The sequence below is a fragment of the Schistocerca gregaria genome, chromosome X (genome assembly GCF_023897955.1).
Source record: "Schistocerca gregaria isolate iqSchGreg1 chromosome X, iqSchGreg1.2, whole genome shotgun sequence".
Taxonomy (NCBI): Eukaryota; Metazoa; Arthropoda; class Insecta; order Orthoptera; family Acrididae; genus Schistocerca; species Schistocerca gregaria.
Genome location: NC_064931.1, coordinates 872,706,874 through 872,728,452, shown reverse-complemented (window position 1 = coordinate 872,728,452; position 21,579 = coordinate 872,706,874). Strand labels below are relative to the sequence as shown.

Below are 21,579 nucleotides of genomic sequence, written 5' to 3'. Positions count from 1 at the left end.
AATGTCCTTAAAGTTTTTATATTGTGCAGAAATGCCATCACTGAAGTACATAACATGCTGGATGTGTGGTAATTGTTCCAATACATAAGTGAGAGCAGTTTTCTGGAAAACATGGAATGTGTTTTATCATGCTGCAAACAGTCACTTATACAACACAATGACATTAACTTAATGCAGTCATCTGTTTCAAAGTACACCACAAAAAAAGTCTGAAGGGTGACTTGAATGTTCTGCCAGTGAAAACCTCGTGCAGCATCCTGAAGCCAACAGGTATAGTTCTCTGCAAAATCCACTATGATTATGCATGTAGTATCAGGGAGGGTTTATTTGCTTGAATTGAAGTAGTGACTTTGAGATTTTGATACATAAGGATGTTGTGTTAAGTTTTGAAGTTTTTGCATGAGGTACTCAACAAATTCATTGGTCGTCTTCATTAATGTCTCCTGTGTAGATCGATCAGTTTGCATCCATTGTTTGAAAACAACATTTCCACAATCTTGTAAGGACTCCAGCACCATTAAAAAATTGTGCAGTTCATATCTGTCAGGACACCGAGAACAACGATGCAGCATGCACTCCTCATTTTCCAGATTGAACACAAGTTTCTGTAGAAGTTCAGTGTACGGTCCTTCAGATGTGCAGCATGCATTAACAGTTTTACATTTTGGTGATACATGCATACACATACGTTTACAGGAACACATTCTTTTGGCCTAAGTTCACAAAATGTAGTAAAACCAATTTTATCTTCAGAGTATTTTTCTCTGAAAGCAAAGTATACATCTTTCAGATTATGTAAAATTAGTCTTTTTGTCTTATACACTTTTTGTCATTTTATGAAGGGACAGACAGACTGTCTTTTTTATTAGCAGAAATGTGACTTATATCATCTTCACAGTAAAAATTCTGGACATGTTTTTCCACATCCTTACCTGTTCTGTTTCCCACTTTATAACTCCCTTTTGACAAAATACCATATTCTTTTAGCAATACCCTCAATTTCTTTACCATGTATTCAGTAGTGTTAAAAAACATTTGGATTTTTTCTTTACTCCATAAAGCTGATCTAAGGTAAGTATTTGTAGTTTTTCTTTAACAGAATTTTTGCTGAATTTCTCTTTAAGTTTTTGCATTAAAATATTACAGTCTGTACATTCAGCACTGCCTGTTTCTTCAGACACATTTTTCACTGGAACATGTAGCGCTTCTGATACTGTTTGCTGGAATTTTAAAGCTAAGCAACGAGACTTGGGTCGAATGTATTCTGGATGCCTCTCTTGTGCTCTCTTGGTAACCTTAAGTGGTGAAATTCCAAGTAATTCACAACTTTCATTAAGTTTTTGAAGAGCTGTAGATGGATCTGGTGTATATTCTTGATCTTCAACTTCACATTCAATCATCCCTGGAAGGTTTTCCCCCGTAGGAGATAAAATGTCCTTGTGGCATGTTAAGCACAGGTTGGTGCCTGAGATAAGTCCAAGGGTTTTATACTTCCTTGTCGTGATTAAAGAAATAGGTTTCAAAGATTTCTTAGCAGTTTTTTTACCATGTTTCTTAAAAGGGTCACAGCAAATTCTTTGTCTGTCTTCAAATGTTCCCAAATAGCGCCTTTTGTGAGAAGAACAAACACTCGTTATATTTTCACAGGTGCTTTTTAGCTTCAATAATTCAATATCAGCTTGATTCAGGGTTGACACATCTATTAAATCAAGCTATTCACTGCTACTACTTTTCTTCTGACACACAGCTGCTGACACAAAACCTAAACAACATTTGTTTTCCATTGTGATTTTTAATCAACTGTGTATGTTGCAGGAAAGAACTGGATGGATTGAAACTTTTTCTTGTTCTCTAATTACCAGACAGAATGGATGCTTATATAAGAAGCACAAAATCAAGACAAAAATGTCCTTCAGATATATAAAGTGCACACACACACACACACACACACACACACACACACACACACACACAGCCTGTGTTGGATGTGAGTGTTGCTGCTAGACTGAATTTTTCATTGTTGTTTCATATATTGTTGATTAGCTATTTGAAGGCAATTAATTATTACAGCATTATTGAAAAATAAAGAACGAACACCCTTCTGATTTTTTATGTTGAAAAGTATGGCAGTAGGAATTATTTGAAACAAAAATTCAGATGGTGAAACTTGTGATTCTGCTATAAAAAAAATTCCTGAAATCTGCAAAAAAAATGGTGACAAATTACATTAATTACAAATTTTCAAACATTTGTTGCTTAGACACAGCACTTTAATAATTTTTATATTATAGTTCTATTCTTTTACTTTCCAATGACACAAAATTGAATAAAATTGATTCATAAATAAAAAAGTTATAGTGGTTACAAACTTACAAGGCGCTTCATTTCTCAATGCCAGTTGGTAGAAGGAGTCCACATTTCAAAATGGTCTCCTAATTACAATTTTGGTCAAGAAATTCTAGAAAAAACAGTTTAACCCTAACTCATTATGTACATTCTTACACCAAATTTTCAGAAAAATCTGTGACATAAGGGCAACGGCCAGTGGGTGATTTATAATATTACTTGAAAATACAGCTCTTCGGTTGCACAGGTAAAAATTTCCAACTGTGTGATTTCACGTGAAATTACCCAGGTACCAAGATATTTGCCCATCAGGATGTGTTTTCGACAGAATCAAAGGTGACATTGTATATCTTGCCGCGGATTGCTCTTAGTGAGCTACCCAACACATGGTGATGCAGGCGATGCTATCACCATACGCACCATAATGCCCGTGGGAACGTGTCCATGCTGATTTTGCTGGACCCTTCAACTGCTGGCGAGACCAATGCTAAGCCTCCCTTAGTAACATTGACACTTTCCACCATAGCACAATAACCCTCACTTGCAGTTGGCAAGACCAAAGCTATGCCACCTTCCCTAACATTGATGCTTTTCGCCGACTCACAAGTACTTGCTACTACAACAACTTCCTTATTGCAATTTCTACTATTTGGTAATGCCTCTTCAGAACTCTCCACACAATTTGCTTTCACAAAATTCATCTCCTCTTTAACTTCTCTTTCAACCACTGAATCTTTCCATTCATCACCATTCACACACTCATTCATTACATATACATAACTTACATCATTCCCCGGAAATTTATTTCCATTACTTTTACTTAAATCTCTCACAAATCTATGCTTCCACCGTTCGCACCTGCTTTTATTGAAAGAGCCACCTATATAGCCTTCCTCTTTAACAAACTCCATATTACATATTTGTTGCCTTTCTCCAAACCTGTCAACATCATTTCTACCATTACGATTATCTCCAGTCCTTTTCATTGCCTGTTCAGATCGCCATCCTCGGACCTGAGATGTGGCGAACATCAGTTTCCTGACTGGTTGTTACGCGATTGCATTTCGCGCGAATTTCCCCCATCAAATTTGCGTTCTTTACTTTGGTCCCATTCACAGAAGTTATCACTCCCGTTCATTCTCTGACCATTCTGCTCATTCCAGCTGCTTTCTCCTTCAAAATCCTTTTGATTTCTCTCATGATTATTATTTTGGTGATGATTATTTAGATTCCCATTTTGATAACTACCACCCAGTTTGCTTTGAGGTTTGAACTTCAAAGCACTCTCTAATTTTTCTACAAATTCTAGAAATTCGTCCACGGAATCACATAAACTATGGACAAGATCCCACTGCAAATTTTTGGGTAATCGCCTTTTTAACGTGGTGATTTCCGTTAAAACCCCCAACGGATGTTTCACATGCATAAGATTGCCAAGTTTGCACTTGCAAAAATCTCTCATCGTCCCATTACCGTACCTGTAACTTGGCTCATTTAAAAATTCATTTTGGATCCACATCTGTTTTGCCTCACTCCAAAATTTATTCAAAAAACACTTTTCGGACTCTTATTGTATTCATTTTATTTCCCAATCCCTGGATCATCTGCATTAGCTGAGACATCATATCTCCTCCACATTCATTCCACTTGCCTGAATTCCTGCTAGTTACACTTTCACACTATGATTTTGGACTAACCAGCTTACATAAGTTTTCAGAATTACACATACTAGGTGACTGTTTTATATTCGCGAGATCTGTAAGTGGAGCTTGAACTTCAGATTTAAACACAAGACACTGCCGTCATACTGCTGTTGAACTGCGTCCGCCACTGGAGAAGTAACTGTAGCTGCTGCGATCGGTTACCGTGTGTTCCAACCATCTCCGATACTGCTGTCCGTTAAAAGCGCTAACCCAAATCAGATGAGGACCTCTATCAATAGCATATGTTAGTTGTGAAAATGACTGGGCAATTTAACTATTCCCAGAAACCTACTTGCGGCAGGGGAAATGATCTCACACTGTCTTTTGTGAGAGGTTAACTCTACAGAAATCTCTAGAAGTTTTGCAAAGGTTTTTATACTTTGCATAGTATGCTGAATAACAGAGAGAAAAGGAATTACCACTTTGCAGGACACAAATCCCAGACGAGCCCCCAGTTGCGGGATTTCAAATTAAAAAATTAATGGTGGCCCTCAACTATGTACCCTTAGACTCAGAGCTGAAAATATTAAAAGTTTGGACTGGTTTTGTTGTCTAGGAGCTGGGATACACAGTTGCTGCATTACAAGCCAAATACTGCTGAGTCTACAGAATACAATATGAATATACACATGAATCGAACGGTAAAATGTTCCTATCACTCGGCGACTGCGAATTTTGAATGTAACATAGAAATTTATAAATGAAAGATTGCAATTAAATAAAATCTGCAGGTACTATTTTAATGACTTTAAATGATGAGGACGATAGCAGAAGTACCTTTAAGAATGCCGTTTCTCACTGGAAAACATTTATTGCTGTCGATGGTCCAGCACTTAAATAAAATATAAGTTTAATAACAGGGAAACAATAAATTCCTACTTCACGTAATTAGTTATGAACAACAACATAGCTTGCAATATTCACTTCTAAATGCATACTACATCTTCACTGCAGATGCCATGGAAATCTCATACATGCGCAAGTCAGCACTACGAGATATTTCTATCTCCCGTGACCACGCGCAATCTGTTCAACACTCTCCAAGTATTTTCTGCGACTGTCCATCGCACCTTCCCATCCAGCACTCTCCTCGTGTCCTGTGTGACCCGATGCTCCTCCCCCACTTCCATACCAATCTCTCCACTGACTTTGGTAGTAGCCTACCGTAGTAACGAGCACTGTGATTGGCTAGAGTGCTCCCACCACGTCTCCAAGCCAACGCACACTCACAAACATATTGAAACACATACAAAATACTGGATTTACATTTAAATAACTTGAAATTGAATAAATATTCCTATGGTAGGACCATAAACATGCTCTCACACACATTATTAAATACATAAACAAATCAAATAAACATATATCAAAGGAATAGATACAAAAGTAGGCCAGTAGCCTAATGTCTCTGTGCTTTCTAAGACACAGTAAATATTTGACCAATTTCTTCATGAATAGTATATATCAAATATAAACAAAGACATAGATATTTATAAGAATGCTGCTACCATTTTTTCGTGTAACTGTGGAGTACTTATGGCCTGACGCAATCAATAGCAACCGGCCACTTTGACATCCAATAACTCCTGTATTATTCAAGTTACATGTCTATAATTCATACCAATTTAGGTTTACACTAATAGCTTTCTAAAGACATGTTGATCGACAAAATTGGATGAAGCATTTATATTTTGGAAATTCGTTGCTGCGTGTTACTTGTATAATTTACAGTCAGATACTAAACTTTAAACTAATAAAGATATTGAAAATCTGATTACACCACAAGAATCATCATGCAAATAATGGTAGTGTACATGTTTCTTTGTAAGGTATCTTGATTCCTCTGGCTATTATTCATTTCTACATGAACTGTGAAATGTCTGCCACAAAGTCCGTCGCCATCTTTGGCACTCCCGGCACACAAATCTCCTTCACTGACACAAAGCACAGTCCTCAACATAGTGTCAACATGGAATTCCCAGCGACGCGGTCAGCCTGGACCTCGTGCTGGGGCTACCCCTCTTGCTCCGGCTAATGTTCGGCACCATGCAGTTGCTGACGAGTCCCGGCTTGCCAAGCGGCCCATGCAGCCACAACAACTCCGAACTTAGATTATTTTCGTGGCACCACAAGTCACCCATTACCTCAAACGCTCTGTGCATCAACTTCCAAAAGGCATTGATACAGTTTCGCACTGCTGCCTAATGAACAAAATAAGAGTACTGGTAATACCAGACTAGTTGTGTGATTCGACTGAAGAGTTTCTAGCAAACAGAGCTTAGTATGTCATACAGCTTCAGATGTAAAATTAACTTAGGCGTATCCAAAGGGTATGTTATAGGACCATCACTTTTTTGTTTATCTATACTATTATATATAGAGACATCATCGTTTAATGTTATTCTCAAAAATTTCGATAAGTACTGGACCAATTAACATCAAAATTTTACATGATTTTCTAAGGAACATCCAAATGGACACAGACTATATAGCTTTTAATATTCATAATATATAAATATATATGTAATATTATATAGTTAACATAAATCTCTTGACCAATTTACTTCAAATTTTTTACATGATACACTAATATGCATTCAGATGAACATGGTTTAAATGACTGTGTTGTACATACGGCTTATCAGCTTATGATTCTAATAGTACTGTTGAGTCTGAATTGATTGAATCTTTGTAATGCTACTCATTTACAGATTACAACTACATGAAATACTGTCATTAAAACTAGTATCCTTACAGATCCTGCACCTGGAGAGGTCACTCTCATATCCCTTATACTGATAAGCCCAGCTTATTTAACCAATCATTTTAAGTGATCTCAATTCCTACTCAAGTTTTCATTTGCAATAACAATAAACAATGGCCAAGGTCAGAGAGAGGAGTAAGAGGACAGTGCGCAGGGGGGCCGGGGGGGGGGGGGGGGGGGGCGGCAAAGAGAGTAGTAACAGTAATGAGGAGATGAACAGAAACGGGGTGAGAGGAGGTGACACATGCAGATAGACGGGTGGAGGAGGAGATGGACAAAGTGATAGCAGAGGAGCAGAGGAGCTCTCTCTCTCTCTCTCTCTCTCTCTCTCTCTCTCTCTCTCTCTCTCTCTCTCTCTCTGTGTGTGTGTGTGTGTGTGTGTGTGTGTGTGTGTGTGTGTGTGTGTGTGTGTGAGAGAGAGAGAGAGAGATAGAGAGAGAGAGAGGGGGGGGGGGGAGTGAGAGAGGGGGGCGTAGTTGTGACAGAGAGGTAAATCTCGCTGTATGTGATAGATACTTGCCACCAAATCGCTGCACACACCAAATTTGCATAAACCAAAAAGTAATTTTATTTGTAAAATATGGTATTAGATTCTCATTTACTCGGTTATTAAGTTTAAAATAGCAGAGTTTCTTAGCATTTTCACCAAAAACAACCATTATGATCTTTCTGAAATGCATTTCAATGCAAGCTTTATGTACTAAAACTTACCACTGAAACACACCATACATTATAAAATCATTATTCTATCTGCAATGAACTCCCAACCTGCTCGTGGCACAACTCCTTAGTGAGCTAGGATTTTGAAAGTGGTATATCATAAGGTGTTCTGATCTGCAATGGCCTGCAGAATTTCCTTCGTAAAGATGGGTGCGTCTGTCCTTGTCAGCCTCAATAACAAGGTGCAGTTTGTTTTTCAATAGAAATGAAGATGTGACTAAGCATCTGTTTCAAAAATAAACCCATTTCCTAAGGTTGAAAACCTGCTTCATAATATAGTCTTCTTCTGTTACTATTTCTTAAATGTCTTTTTAAATTCCTTGGTTCCAACTCCATCTTCTGAACCTCAGCTTAATATCATCAAAGATAAAACAATGCTTTAAGCTATCAACCCAACCTGTGTTGGATCATCCTCTTCTTTTGTTAAGTCTACCTACAAGCTCTTGGCCTTAGCTTGAATAGCAGCTCCAGAGGGAGGGGATGTGCAGTTGATTGTGGTGCCCAATCCAACGGCTTAGCAGTTTTTCCATCACATCTGAGCAATATGTGGCCACCCTAGACACATTTAAGGCAGTTAAACAGTGAACAATTATTTGAAATTATTTTGCACTGTCATGAACAGTTCTCACAGTGGATTCCCTAAGTCCCAGAGTAAGCTGAATGTCAACAATATGCTCACCTTTCTCACAGTGATCCAAAACCTCTAACTTCATTTCTACTGACTACGGTCTTCACTACACGCTTCTTTCCCTTGACAGGCACACTTCCTTTCCTTTTACCTGGCATTTTCCTTTTACACAACACTGTCAAGTGCAACTTCACTGATCTACTGACATCAACTGATGATTCATGTCTCAACAAAGACAACAGATGTTGCACATTCAGATGCACTTTCACAGTCACAATGCTACAAAATTGTATCAGAATGCAGGAAAACCTACAGAAGATTGATGCTTGGTGCAGGAATTGGTTGCTGACACTGAACATAAATAAACATAACATATTGTGCATAAATAGGTGGAGAGATCCATTATGTATGGCTATACAACTGAAGAACAAACACTGGAAGATATCAAATCCATATCTGGAGTAAGCATATGGAATAATTTAAAGTGGAATGACCACACAAAACTAATCACAGTTAAGGCAGATGCTAGACTGATATTCACTGGAAGAATTCTCAGGAAATGTAATCTGCCTACAAAGGAAATAGCTTGCAAATTCCTTGCTTGACCAATACTTAAATATTGTTCATCAGTCTGGAACGCATACCAAATACGACTGATACAGGAAAAACAGAATAACCAAACAGCAGCACATTTCGTAACAAGTTCACTTAGTAAGAGTGAAAACATCATGTCAGCCAACTCCAGAGGCACCCATTGCAAGAGATGTGTTCATCACAATATGGTTTACCGTCAAAATTCAGAGCACAAACACTGCTTGGAGAGTCATACTGGCTCATATTTCTTTCTCTTCTTGCCCTTTCCTGTTTTGTTCCTCCAATGTCACGATTTAGTTTCTCCTATTTCTTCCCCTCATCAACTGCATTGGCACTATGACTATAGTAATCATTTTCTGCATATAACCATGAGTTTATTTGAATGACAACTTGTTTTGCTCCATACTGGACATCCTATTTACATCACATGTCTTTAGCTGTAATACAAGAAATGATGGTTTCAAAAGAGAACAACTTCTATAAATCATTCTATCACATCCTTTCATATTTCGGTTTCACTAACAACACTTCACGCAGAAAAATATAACAGCTTATGGATAAATGGCTCAATTTATCAAGGTTTCTGAATACTTGCAAATTCAACCAATAATAGGAAAATGAAACAGAAGATGTTTACATGACTGAAATTTTTATTAAATTACAGGAACTCACCTTAAATCTTCAAAGCGAAAGAAACGTCTGTGCTCAGGTGATGGCTGGTAGCAAAAGATATGGTGCATTAGGCTCACATGTTTCCACTGACCATATGAAAATTGCACTAATTCACGCTCACGAACCTCTGCAGTGCGGAACATTGGCAGCATTAAATGAAGAAGATCTGAGCACAGGCACAATACTTTTCCACCTTGTAGCAAATAGTTGATTACACGTGATCCCAGCTCATGAGAAACATTTCCAGATACAACCAACAATCGGGTATTATCCATCCATGGTTGAATTAGCAGTTGCTCCTGAGTAGTTGTATATACCGTGTATCTGAAATTCGCATGACGTTTAGACTATCCATAGTACAACAGTACAATATTTGAGTTAGTACGATGCATGAATCCGTACTGTTTAAAGACATTAAATCTACTCATAAGTCATATTCATCACTCAGCATATAATAAGTATGACAGCATTACTAAACCTATCTATTTGTAAGTAAAAGTAAAATAGGCATCAATTATATACTTGTTAATTTCAACAAATTGCTTCTCTAGAACAAAGGAATTAACAACCACAACAATGTATTCCAGTTTCTGTATGTGCGGTGCTCTTATACTTTAGGCCAGGCCTGGTCAAACAGCGCTTCACCAGTGCGAGCACTCCAGCCTCACTCCGACCTAATGCTTCAAGTGCAGAGTGGAAAAGGGGGGGGGGGGGGGGGGTCTGAGTGATGAGGAGAAAGAGGGACATGAAGGCTGCAGCCAGATGCCACTAGAGCAAAGTGGTAGCCTTCTTAGATGCCAAACAGTTTGCAGACAATACTGCTTGTGTTGAATTAGATTTACATTCTGTACTAAGAATACTATGGCATCTACACACTTGTCCAAGAAAGGAAAAGTGGAAAATCTGCATTGTTTTGCACTGAACAGGAATTGCTTCATTTTTCACATTGTTTGAAGACCATGCAAAGTGCTTAGGGTAAAGGGTAAGTAGAGTGGTGTCCAATATTTATGGTCAACATCACCAATAATTTGAATTAAATGTACTATTGCAAGGCGAGAATAATTTTGTAACAGAAATGGCTGACAGGATTGAGGCTATCAAACGAAACTTAACCCTATGCACAAATCAGTTTGAAGTTCATGACATGGAACATTTTCCAGAACTAAATGCAGTCATTTGTGTACCAGATGTGACCAACTACATTTTAGTAATTGAAATATTTCACAGTAAGTTCTCATACAGAGTCCAATATTTTGCATGACTGAAGACTTATTTTGATTTATCCGACAGATCATTCTCACTTGTGGCTGCTCATTTCTTCTGACTTGAACTGACAGATGTACAGTGAAGCATCCAGCTCAATGACCTGTTTGTTCACTCCAGGAATTTACAAGACTTAACAAAATGTTACCCCAATATCCTCGACTGCACAGGCAAGCTACTAAAGTTATTTCAATGTTTGGTTCAACACAGGTGCAAGCACTTTTCTTCTCCTTTTTTTCCTGTCGTGCAATTGACAACGGCTGGATTTAACCATTTTAATCTGTTTAGCTCCACGTGTTTGACTACATCACAAACCATAGTTCCAGATATATTAAATATTCTAAAATTGAAATATGTATAAATTTATGAACATTACAACTTAATATATGTAAAGCATTCTGTAGTTCTTTTCACCCTATTAGCACCATCTAAGGTACTCATTTCATTAAGTAATGATGTTAGTGCTTTGGCAGAAAAATAAAAAGTTGAAAATAAACACACGTGATAAAATCCTGATTATAAAAGTACGCCACAATATTCACCTCTCAGAAGTAGTTGCACTGTGTTTCAAAACACACCGTCCTAAGATTTCCATATGTGGAAGCTTCAGCATATAGGCATCTTACATTACACACCTGCTTGAAATAGCACAGTGGAGGGGGAAACTGTAATGCTGAGCAGACTTGGCTGCATTTGTGGAGCAAGAGCACACCCCATTAACACAAATCTGCCAGTATTGTGTTAGGCTATCAATACAGATGACCTTTATTACTCTACTCAGAATTTTGTCCGAGTAAAACAGAGTTTAAAAGACCCACATTTGTAGGAACAGTTAACGTCTTCTTTTTTGTTGTTGTTCTGACAGACAGACTATTTCGTCACGAATAATCATCACAGGTGAGCAAGGGATAAAAAAACGAAAGATTCTGTTAACCACCGGACTACTGATTAATATTACAGTAATCACCACAAAGAATTTACACAAGATATCACTGAAATACTCAAACTGATCACAGTTTAAGTCCACAGTTTTAACTGTCAATCAATTGAAGTAAATACTAATTTATTTGAAATAGACAATGAAACAGCATTTTAAAACAGAGGAAGAACCATTTGTATGAGACTGATGGCATTAATAGCTTTTTGAAATACACTATGCATGAAAAGTATACTGGCTGCCATAAATGAGGGAGACCTTCCAGCTCAGGAACCGACACTGAAGCTGGGTATTCTGTTATCACGGTAGCAACGCAGAAAAGAAGCACGAGTAAACCAAACGCATTGCACTCCACTCGCACACATACCACAACTACATTTTTGAGAGAAGGGAGTTAGGGAAGATGGTTTAGATCACCAGCTTAGTGGAAAGATATTAAATTTTCAATGATTAATCCTGTATCAACCTGCAAAGTGATAACAGGCATGTGTTGATGATAAGTGGAGCTCGTAAACCACCATACACCTTGTCACAATAGGTATGCCTTTGGGCAAGACAATGTTTGTCTTTCATGTAGTATATATTTAGCTGGATATCAAATCTCCTTATTTTTGTCAATGACATCATGATGAGTATATCATACAAGAATACAATGTTTCAAAGTTGTCTAATTTTTGCATTCTGCAATTCGCTACATTTCATTTTCAAATTACCAGTTCCAGGGAATGTTTCTTATTTTCAGATAACATGTTGTAGCTACAGAGTAGCCCACGGTAAAGGAACTGCCTGTCTGCTGTCATACTGCTCAAAAATCCTCAATCCTTGCTGTGCTGAAGTTTTTCAATAGGAAAGGCAGTCACTTCCTATGACATTCACAGAGAATACCATTATTGGCCTTATACATCACTGCACGAGTAGTATTGATGATAGTCATTATTTGCACACTGAACTGACATTAATACATTAAACTATCTATCTTGTATATTCAACAACACACAAAAAGGACGAAGAAAAAAATTTGAGCCACCTGTCAACTCATTCCAATCACATTAAAGTACAGTACTGCTCATAAAAGAAACATTGTGTGTGAGTGATGAAGTTATATCATTTTGAAACTCAGCATATGGACACACCCTCTAAAAACTTGTCATACAATTATTAGAACTACAAACTTGGAAAAGATGTTTGATGTTGTGAAGTGGGGTAAAAAATTGAACAGCGGTACAAAATATTTTGAAATTGGTAAAATCAAAATAGGTATCTCAGTAAATCCATAAAAACTCTGGAATATGGCAGTATGTCGCTGTGTTGGTTCAAATTACACTTTGGGCAATTTTTTTATGATTTAATATTTTGCGTCTTTGAACAAAACCAAATCAAAGGAGTGAACAGATTACAGTGCTTACTACCAATTTCTGAGCTCTCAAGAGGCACAAATGGTCAAATGGCTTGAAGCACTATGGCACTTAATATCTGAGGTCATCAGTTCCCTAGACTAAGAACTACTTAAACCTAACTAACCTAAGGACATCACACACATCTGTGCCTGAGGCAGGATTCAAACCTCCGATAATAGCAGCAGCGCGGTTCTGGACTGAAGCGCCTAGAACAGCTCGGCCACAGCGACTGGCTCAAAAAGGCACATCATGTGGCATCTTTGCCACCTGATAGCTCATCCAGAGGCTCACAATTTAAGTGAGCATCTGCATCCAGTTAGGAAGAGTAAGAAGTAAGGAACTACGTCTGAGTCAAACTCTAAGGTGACAACTTTGAAAATCCTCAAATTCTTTCCAGAAATCAGTACAATCTGTCAACACTGCTGCAGTACTTTCCAACTACAGGTCTCACTCTCACTTGAGCAGCCTGTTTCTGCACATTTCAGCAGCCTAGTGACAAATGAAATGCAATGTAAGTATATAAATCCAGTGTTCAAGGCCACTCCATGTATATTTCTGTACACTACTTTCCATCTATATACCAAATGGACGTTTCTAATCAAAGTACAATAACAACTTATTTTACATATACTTCCTAACACACAACTGATAACTATTGATGTTCACTTCTGATTTGATTTTTTATTGGTCCAGTTTTATCATACAGCACAAATTGTACAATTGATATTGGACAGGTCAAAGATAAGTTTCAATAATACATAGTATTAGCAAAATAGTAGGGAAATTAAAATTAAGTACCTATTACAATTAATTTTGTTACGTATTCAGAAATTCTCTGACAGAATAGAAACAGTGCTTTACTAGAAATGCCTTTAGTTTAGCTTTAAATATCAGATGAGTAGCATTTCTTATTTCCTCTGGTATCTTATTGCGCAGTATTACACCAATGTTAATTATGCTCCTCTCATAGGTGGTTGTTCTGTGATATTTTTGATGTATATTTGATTTCCCTCTGGTACTATAGTTGTGTACATTTTTGTTCTGTAGCAGTTTGCCTGCTTTCAGGAGGTAGTTTCTAGTGAACAAGATAGTTTCATAAATGAATAAACTTGGAACATTTAGAACACCAAGCTCAATAAAATGGGATTTAAAGGACATCATTTTTTAAAGCCACAAATTATTCTTAGAGCTCTTTTTTGCATTCTAAAAGCCTTTACGCTGTGAGCTGAGTATCAACAGAAAATGATCCCATATCGGACTAGTGAGGGGAACTGTGCATAGTATGCCTGCAGTACTGTTGTTCTGCCTGTTGAAGCCTTTAAAATTCTTAGGCCATAGCACACAGATGATAGTTTTCTAGACAAGTTATTTATGTGTGTGTCCCACTTTAAGTCATGCAGAACCCACAGACCCAAAAATTTTAAGACACTTACATTTTCTACGGCATCATTTTTTAATTGTGCTTGAATAGAAATTTGATTAGTTGGAGGAATTAAATGAAAATCGACACACACAGTTTTTTCAGTATTTATAATGAGTTTGTTTTTGTGAACCACTCAGAAAGTCTTTTCATAGAACTTTCTACTGTGGACTGCAAAGTTTCTGGACTAGATCCAGTGAGCAATATGCTCGTGTCATCGGCAAACATCATAGTTTTTCTGGGACTCATATATTCAACTAATTCGTCCACATAAATAAAGAACAGTAGTGGACCTAAGATTTGAGCCCTGTGGTACACCATATTTTATTGGTAATTCACTAGAAAGAAAGGAGTTGTTTCTGGTTTTATTCATTTTGTTGAATCCATACTGAAGTGATACTTTCTGCCTGTGGTTTTTTAGGTATGAACACAACCAGCTATGTGCTACACCTCTTACTCCTCGTCTTTCTAATTTTTCGAGCAGAATGTTATGGTCCAGGACATCAACGGCTTTTGATAAATCTAGAAAAATACCTGCCGCTAATTTATGTTGATCAAGGGATTTTAAAATGCAGTCTAAGAATTTGAAAATTGCTGTCTGTGTAGATTTAGACTTTCTAAAACCATGCTGGTGTAATGGAAAAAAGGTGCATGTTTATTTATAAAACTTAAAAGCCTGTCACAGAAGAGTTTTTCTAGAATTTTTGAGAAGGAATTTAACTGTGACACAGGTAGGTAGTTTGATATTTTTTCAGAAGAACCTTTATTTAGCAGTGGTGAAACTTTTGCTGTTTTAAAAATATCTGGAAATACACCAGTTTTTAAAGAGAGGTTGAAAATTTTTGCCAAGGGGTTTGTTATGTGGTGAGCACATACTTTTAATATGAAATCAGGTACGTCATCATGACCACTTGACTTTTATTGCTTAATGATTTAATTTTACTTATAATTTCATTGGGGTTTGTTTCATAAACATACACAGAAGCAATCGAGATCCCTGACTTGCTGGGGAAACTTGGGACTGGTCCTTGACGGTGTACTTGAATGAGGTCTTCAGCTAGTGAAGTGAAGTATTCACTGAATTTTTCCACAACTGAATTTGGGTCTGTGACTTTTGAGTGTTCATGATACATTCTTTTTCTTTGGCACTGAGCTACAAGTTTCTTCCTTTATAACTCTCCACGTGAATCTCTTTTAAATTAGATGAGTTTCTTATCAAATTGTCATTCCACATAATTTTTGCCTCTTTGTCTACTCTACCATAGATTCTTTTGGGGGCTTTTGAATAATCTGTGAATTCTTGGGTTAATCTATGTTTCTTACAACAGTACTGAAGAAATCTGTTTCTCTCACTGGAAATTTTTATGCCTTTAGTTATCCATACCTTATTATTAGTAGGTTTTACTGTTTTTACTACATTTGGAAATGCTACATTAAAATAGTGAAGAAAGATGCTCTGAAAACTCATGTACATGCTATCACCATTGTTCTGAGTGGTGATGCTTTCCCAGTTTTCCTTTGCCAGTAAGAGATTAAAAATTCTAATGTTATATTCAGAAAAGGTTCTTTTTTTTTCAACTACTTTTCCGCAACTGCTATTACTTGTTGGCATTTCTATACACAGCAGCTGTGCCTCATGATCACAATAACCCATGATCAGTACCCTGCTTGTGAATCTGTAATTTGTTTCTGAGATGAATATTTGGTCAACAATGGAATTTGTGCATTCTGTTAATCTTGTTGGGAACTGTATTGTGGGGATCATATTGAATGTGTTGGTCATATTTATCAAAGGATCTCTGGTGCTGCTGTCTTTTGAAAAATCAATATTGAAATTCCCACAAAGCACTACCTTCATATTTAGTGTACTTATCCTGTTCAGCAGAACCTCTAGTTTATTCATGAAGACTGGCAGGTTTCCACTTGGTGCTCTATATATGTTTATAGCTATGAAATTAAGCTCTGGCAGTTTAGTAATGGAAAGTTCAAAGTCTTTGTCAATTGAGTCAATATAACTTTTACTAACATCACAGAACTTTATTTGTTCTTTCACAAAGATAGCAGAGCTACCATGTTTGGAAAACTCTCAGCTAAAATGACTTGCTAATCTATATCCTTAAATTGAGGTGAATTTTACTTCGGCATTTTGTAGCCAATGTTCAGTAATGCAAATTATGTCTATATTTAGTGCATACTGGAGTAGTGATTCTAACATGGAAATTTTATTTGTGAGTGACTGAACGTTATGGTGTAGTATAGCAAAATCTGTGTATTTGGTAACTTTGGCTGAAATGGTTTCTGATTCTTTATCTAATGGCATTTCTAATACAGCACTTACCCTAAAAAATTTTCATTATCTTTCTTGTGTGTGGCTTCTGTTTGCTGGTGGCAATCAGCAGGTGAGTTAACTTCTGGAGCTTGTATAAGTTTTGCTTCATCCACATCTGTCCTCTTCGGTTTAAACCATTGCGTAATTTTTGTTTGGCTGATGACTTGATTGTTTGTTTCTCGCCTAATCGGTTTAAAGCACTTGGTAATTTGCGTTTGGCCGATGGCACAGCTTGTAACTCGTCTAAAGCACTTCTTAATCTCCGTTTGTTTGACACTTATACTTTTTTCTTCACTCTTCTTCGAAATGCGAGTACATATTTTTTTTGGCTAGTAATTTCTTTCCTGGCGTATTTAAATGAAGTCCATGGACTTCATATTTCAGAGCTTTTCAAAGCCTCCTTTCCCAGGCACAAATGTTCGCTACCATTAGGATGCTTTCCCTATTGCAGCAACTGCTTCTGAAACCAATGCTGACAACTGCTCAGTGCTTTGGCACATATAAACAGTTTTATTGTTGTAATGTGATTTTTCATGAAAACTGATAAGTTAAGCAAGTGAGTACCATGCAGAGTAATCAACCTTAACCACAAAAAAATAAATAAATGGATGGCATTTTCCAAACATATTCTTGCAGAAACTTGTTTTGCAAGTTCCAAATATTAACCACCATATCCCAATACTTATTTTCTTTGACGATTTTTGTCTCTAATAACTATTCTATTTATAGATATAACAGTGCTTACCATGATCACAATCCAAGGTCTAAAAATTATTTACATCTAAGTCTTGTACACAAAAGTGTTCATTATTCTCCCACAAACATTTTCAACTCTCTTCCACCACATATTGAAGTCTACGTTACTGGCTTGCCTACATGTAAATATAAATTAAGGAAATACCTTATGGAAAAGTCCTTCTACTCCCTTGATGAGTATCTGGAGATAAATAAATGGGTGTTTCTGTAAATTGTTATTGTCATTTCTACTTTATGTTTTGAGACTTTCTATTTTTAATGTGTTAGCCATAATTCATCTTACTTGTTTGGAAGAAGGGCAGTTATGAATATTTTTTTCAGAACTTAAATTCACTTTTAGTAATTCTGCCATGTTACTTGAACTATATCTTATTAATTTTGCTTCAGCCTTTAAGCTTATCTACTAGTTTATGTTATATTTTTGTTATTGGACACATATTTATTGTATCTCTATGCTTGTAAACTTGACTCATCCCACATCCTTGTGATTCATCACAATATTAGTTCAAGGAATTTGTAATAAAAATAAGTAGAAATATAGACACTTCACACACTTTTGAGGTCCAGAAATGGATACATGAAGAAATGCAGCTAACACAGAGATATAATAGATATTCTACTAGACTTTGTTTACAAGCCTAAGTTTCAGCCCAAACAGTACCCAAAGTTGTGAGAACTCAAAAAATGGCTCTGAGCACTATGGGACTTAACATCTATGGTCATCAGTCCCCTAGAACTTAGAACTACTTAAACCTAACTAACCTAAGGACATCACACAACACCCAGCCATCACGAGGCAGAGAAAATCCCTGACCCCGCTGGGAATCTAACCCGGGAACCTGGGCGTGGGAAGAGAGAACGCTACCGCACGACCATGAGATGTGGGCTGTGAGAACTCAGAAGCTGCTAATGCCAGTGTCGTAAAATTTCAACATTGGGATGGTAAAGATATTAATGTTATAACTATTTATTAATGATATGACATAAGGAACATTAAAGTATACAATTGATGCCATGGTTAAAATTTACCTAATATTCAGCTGAATTACACTCTTATCATTATTAGCTTATGTTCAATGTTTATTTTAACAAAACAAAAAGTTACTGCAAACAAGCTTGCCAGAAATATCATATACCATTAAGACATTTATAGTTTTGACACCAAAATGGATTGTGTCTCTTAGCATTTTTCATGATTACCACAAAAACATGGCAATACATATGTAAGGAAACTGAATTAATTTGATGATGTTCAATGATTAATCAAACAGTGTATTTACAAAAACATACATTGAAAATTGTTTGCTGATGCAAAACAAAGATGCAGATAAGAGCAAATGTATAAGTCGGCACTGTCAACCTTTTTACCTCTGCATCTATGAGAAAGAAATGATATTAATCAGTTTTTTAATTAATTATGTAGCTTTCCTCCTATTTTTGGCACATTGATGATGAACAAATCTCGAATACTGATGGCTACTAAGAATTTTTCAGAGTTTTTATTTTGTTCGTGAAGCAGCTTGATATGACCACAGTGAACATGTTTGACCATCTCAAGAAATTGAACTGAGACTGCTAATGAATGGAATTTGGAATTGTAGACATAAGAGGAACTTATGTGATATACCTCCCAGTTACTTTACTAGTTACTGAACAGAATAACATGCTGCTAAAAAGAGTTGAATCCCCCAACTAAAATAATGAAAAGCTGTTCATTTATGTGGAAAACTTGGTGAAATTCACAAGGCAGTCAACATTCATTAGCTGCAGATGAAGCATTTCATAAAGCAGCAGTCTGATTTAACAATTACACCTTGATAACCCTCATATAAATATTATAATAATCCAAGAATGTCATTAATTTCAGATAGTGCTAAGAAATAAAAAGCTGGAACAAAGTGTGCCAACAGTGCGATACTTCCTGTGTCGAAACCACACATCTGCCTCAGCTTGGTAAATCACCACCTCTTAATTTATTGAGTAGGTTGCTATCACAGCATCCAAAGAGTAAATGTAACTCTACTTTTGCCTCTTACCCTAATCACAAAAATGGGAATCAAACACTGCAGTGCTCCTTCAGATCAGTTTCTGATCACACCCGCCTCTGAAGGCGTTATAGTGTAAGCTGTGCTTAAGAGTGCAAGATATTATGACCCACTCAAGCAACAGATCGATTATTTCAAGCAACAGATCAATTATTGAAACATATTCCTCCTACTGTTAGTGTAGTTGAAGGTCGGTAATATCACAGGAAGCATTTGGTTATTTTGTCTTCATCTACAGATTTCTCTGCGCAGCACTAAATTATGTGGGTTAATTCACTTGATATTCACTAGTCACCATGGTGAAATGTTCTATCGCACAGAGTCAGTATTTTTTAATTCCCTGATTCCAGAAAATCTGTATCAAACAAAAGCTACAATAGCTTGTATTTCATGTTTCCTACCTCAGCTGCTATTAGAACAATGACAGAATCATTGCAGCAACAGCACCAGCTCACCGTACAACACACTTCTGATGTGAAAGTTAAGTTAGCAGTTGGCTAAATTTCACTGGCAAACTATTATACTTTACATCAAATTTTTTTCTTAGTGTCTTTGATCCAGTTGCAAATGGCCAGAATGAAACTTTGTTACTAAACCACAAGTACACTTTTGCATTTATGCTCCTACTATTGCTTACAGTGCATGTTAAATGCTGAAAATTACCAACTTTCTGCTACTTTGTGAAAATTTTTATTCGTTATTAGTATGCCAAGATGAATACTATTTCTTGCAGAAGACAGAGTCATCTCACATGGGTGGGCTAATAGCAGAACCAACAAATTTCTAGGTTGAAGTTATTTTAATCACATCTGCCACCAGCAATTACACCCTTTAGTTAATAGGCAACACATCATATACCTTTTGTTATGGGGAAATTAGTTGCATATTATCATATCTAAAGGCAAACCTGGGACTCCATGGATAGTTTGGATCAGAAAATTCAGTTATATAGCAGACTAATGAACATTTCCAAATTCAGTGAATATGTAATATACACATATAAAAAAAAATTGCATCACCTCAAGCCCGAGAGTTCTGGAGCCCATACAGAAAATTTGAATAGAGATTCACATAAACATCATTTCTGCCCTTTTTATTGCTCATGAAAACCACACAGTGAGATCTTCAAAGTTGGTGGTCCAGATTGCTGTACACACTGGTACCTCTAATACCCAGTATAGCACGTCATCTTGTATTGATGCTTGCCTGTATTCGTCATGGCATACTATCATCAAAGCACTGTTGGTCCAGATTGTCCCACTCCTCAATGGCGATTTGGCAAAGATTCCTTAGAGTGGTTGGTGGGTCACGTTGTCCATAAATAGCCCTTTTCAATCTATCCCAGGCATGTTCGATATGTTTCATGTCTGGAGAACATGCTGGCCATTCTAGTCAAGTGATGTCGTTATCTGAAGGAACTCATTCACAAGATGTGCATGATGGGGGTGCAAATAATCGACCATGAAGACGAATGCTTCGCCAATATGCTGCCGATGCCTTGCCAATATGCTGCCAATAAGGTTGCACTATTGGTCGGAGGATGGCATTCGTGTGTTGTTCAGCTGTTGAGGTGCCTCTCATGACCACTAGCAGCGTACATCGGCCTCACATAATGCCACCTCAAAACAGCAAGGAACCTGCACCTTGCTGCACTCACTGAACAGTGTGCCTAAGGCATTCGGCCTGATCAGGTTGCCTCCAAACATAACTTCGACAATTGTCTGGTTGAAGGCATATGCGACACTCATCGGTGAAGAGAACGTGATGCCTATCCCGAGTGGTCCATTCGAAGTGTTGTTGGGCCCATCTGTACCGCGCTGCATGGTGTCGTGGTTGCAAAGATGGACCTCGCCATGGATGCCGGGGATGAAATTGGGCATCATGCAGCCTATTGCGCACAGTTTGAGTCATAACATGATGTCCTGTGGCTGCACAAAAAGCATTATTCAACATGGTGGCGTTGCTGTCAGGGTTCCTTGGACCCATAATCCATAGGTAGCGGTCA

At 37.1% G+C, this 21,579-nt stretch overlaps 1 protein-coding gene across 10 annotated transcripts in view; it reads right to left on the bottom strand.

Annotated features, from left to right (window-relative positions):
- Positions 1–21,579, bottom strand: part of LOC126297613 (biotin--protein ligase) — a 429,285-nt gene that overhangs the window by 183,219 nt on the left and 224,487 nt on the right. For 8 of the 10 annotated variants that reach the window (XM_049988622.1, XM_049988619.1, XM_049988626.1 and 5 more), the window contains one exon: positions 9,428–9,751. In XM_049988622.1, coding sequence (XP_049844579.1) covers positions 9,428–9,751 — 324 coding nt within the window. The remainder of the gene's footprint in view (positions 1–9,427; positions 9,752–21,579) is intronic. The other 2 variants (XM_049988625.1, XM_049988628.1) reach the window with 1 other exon arrangement.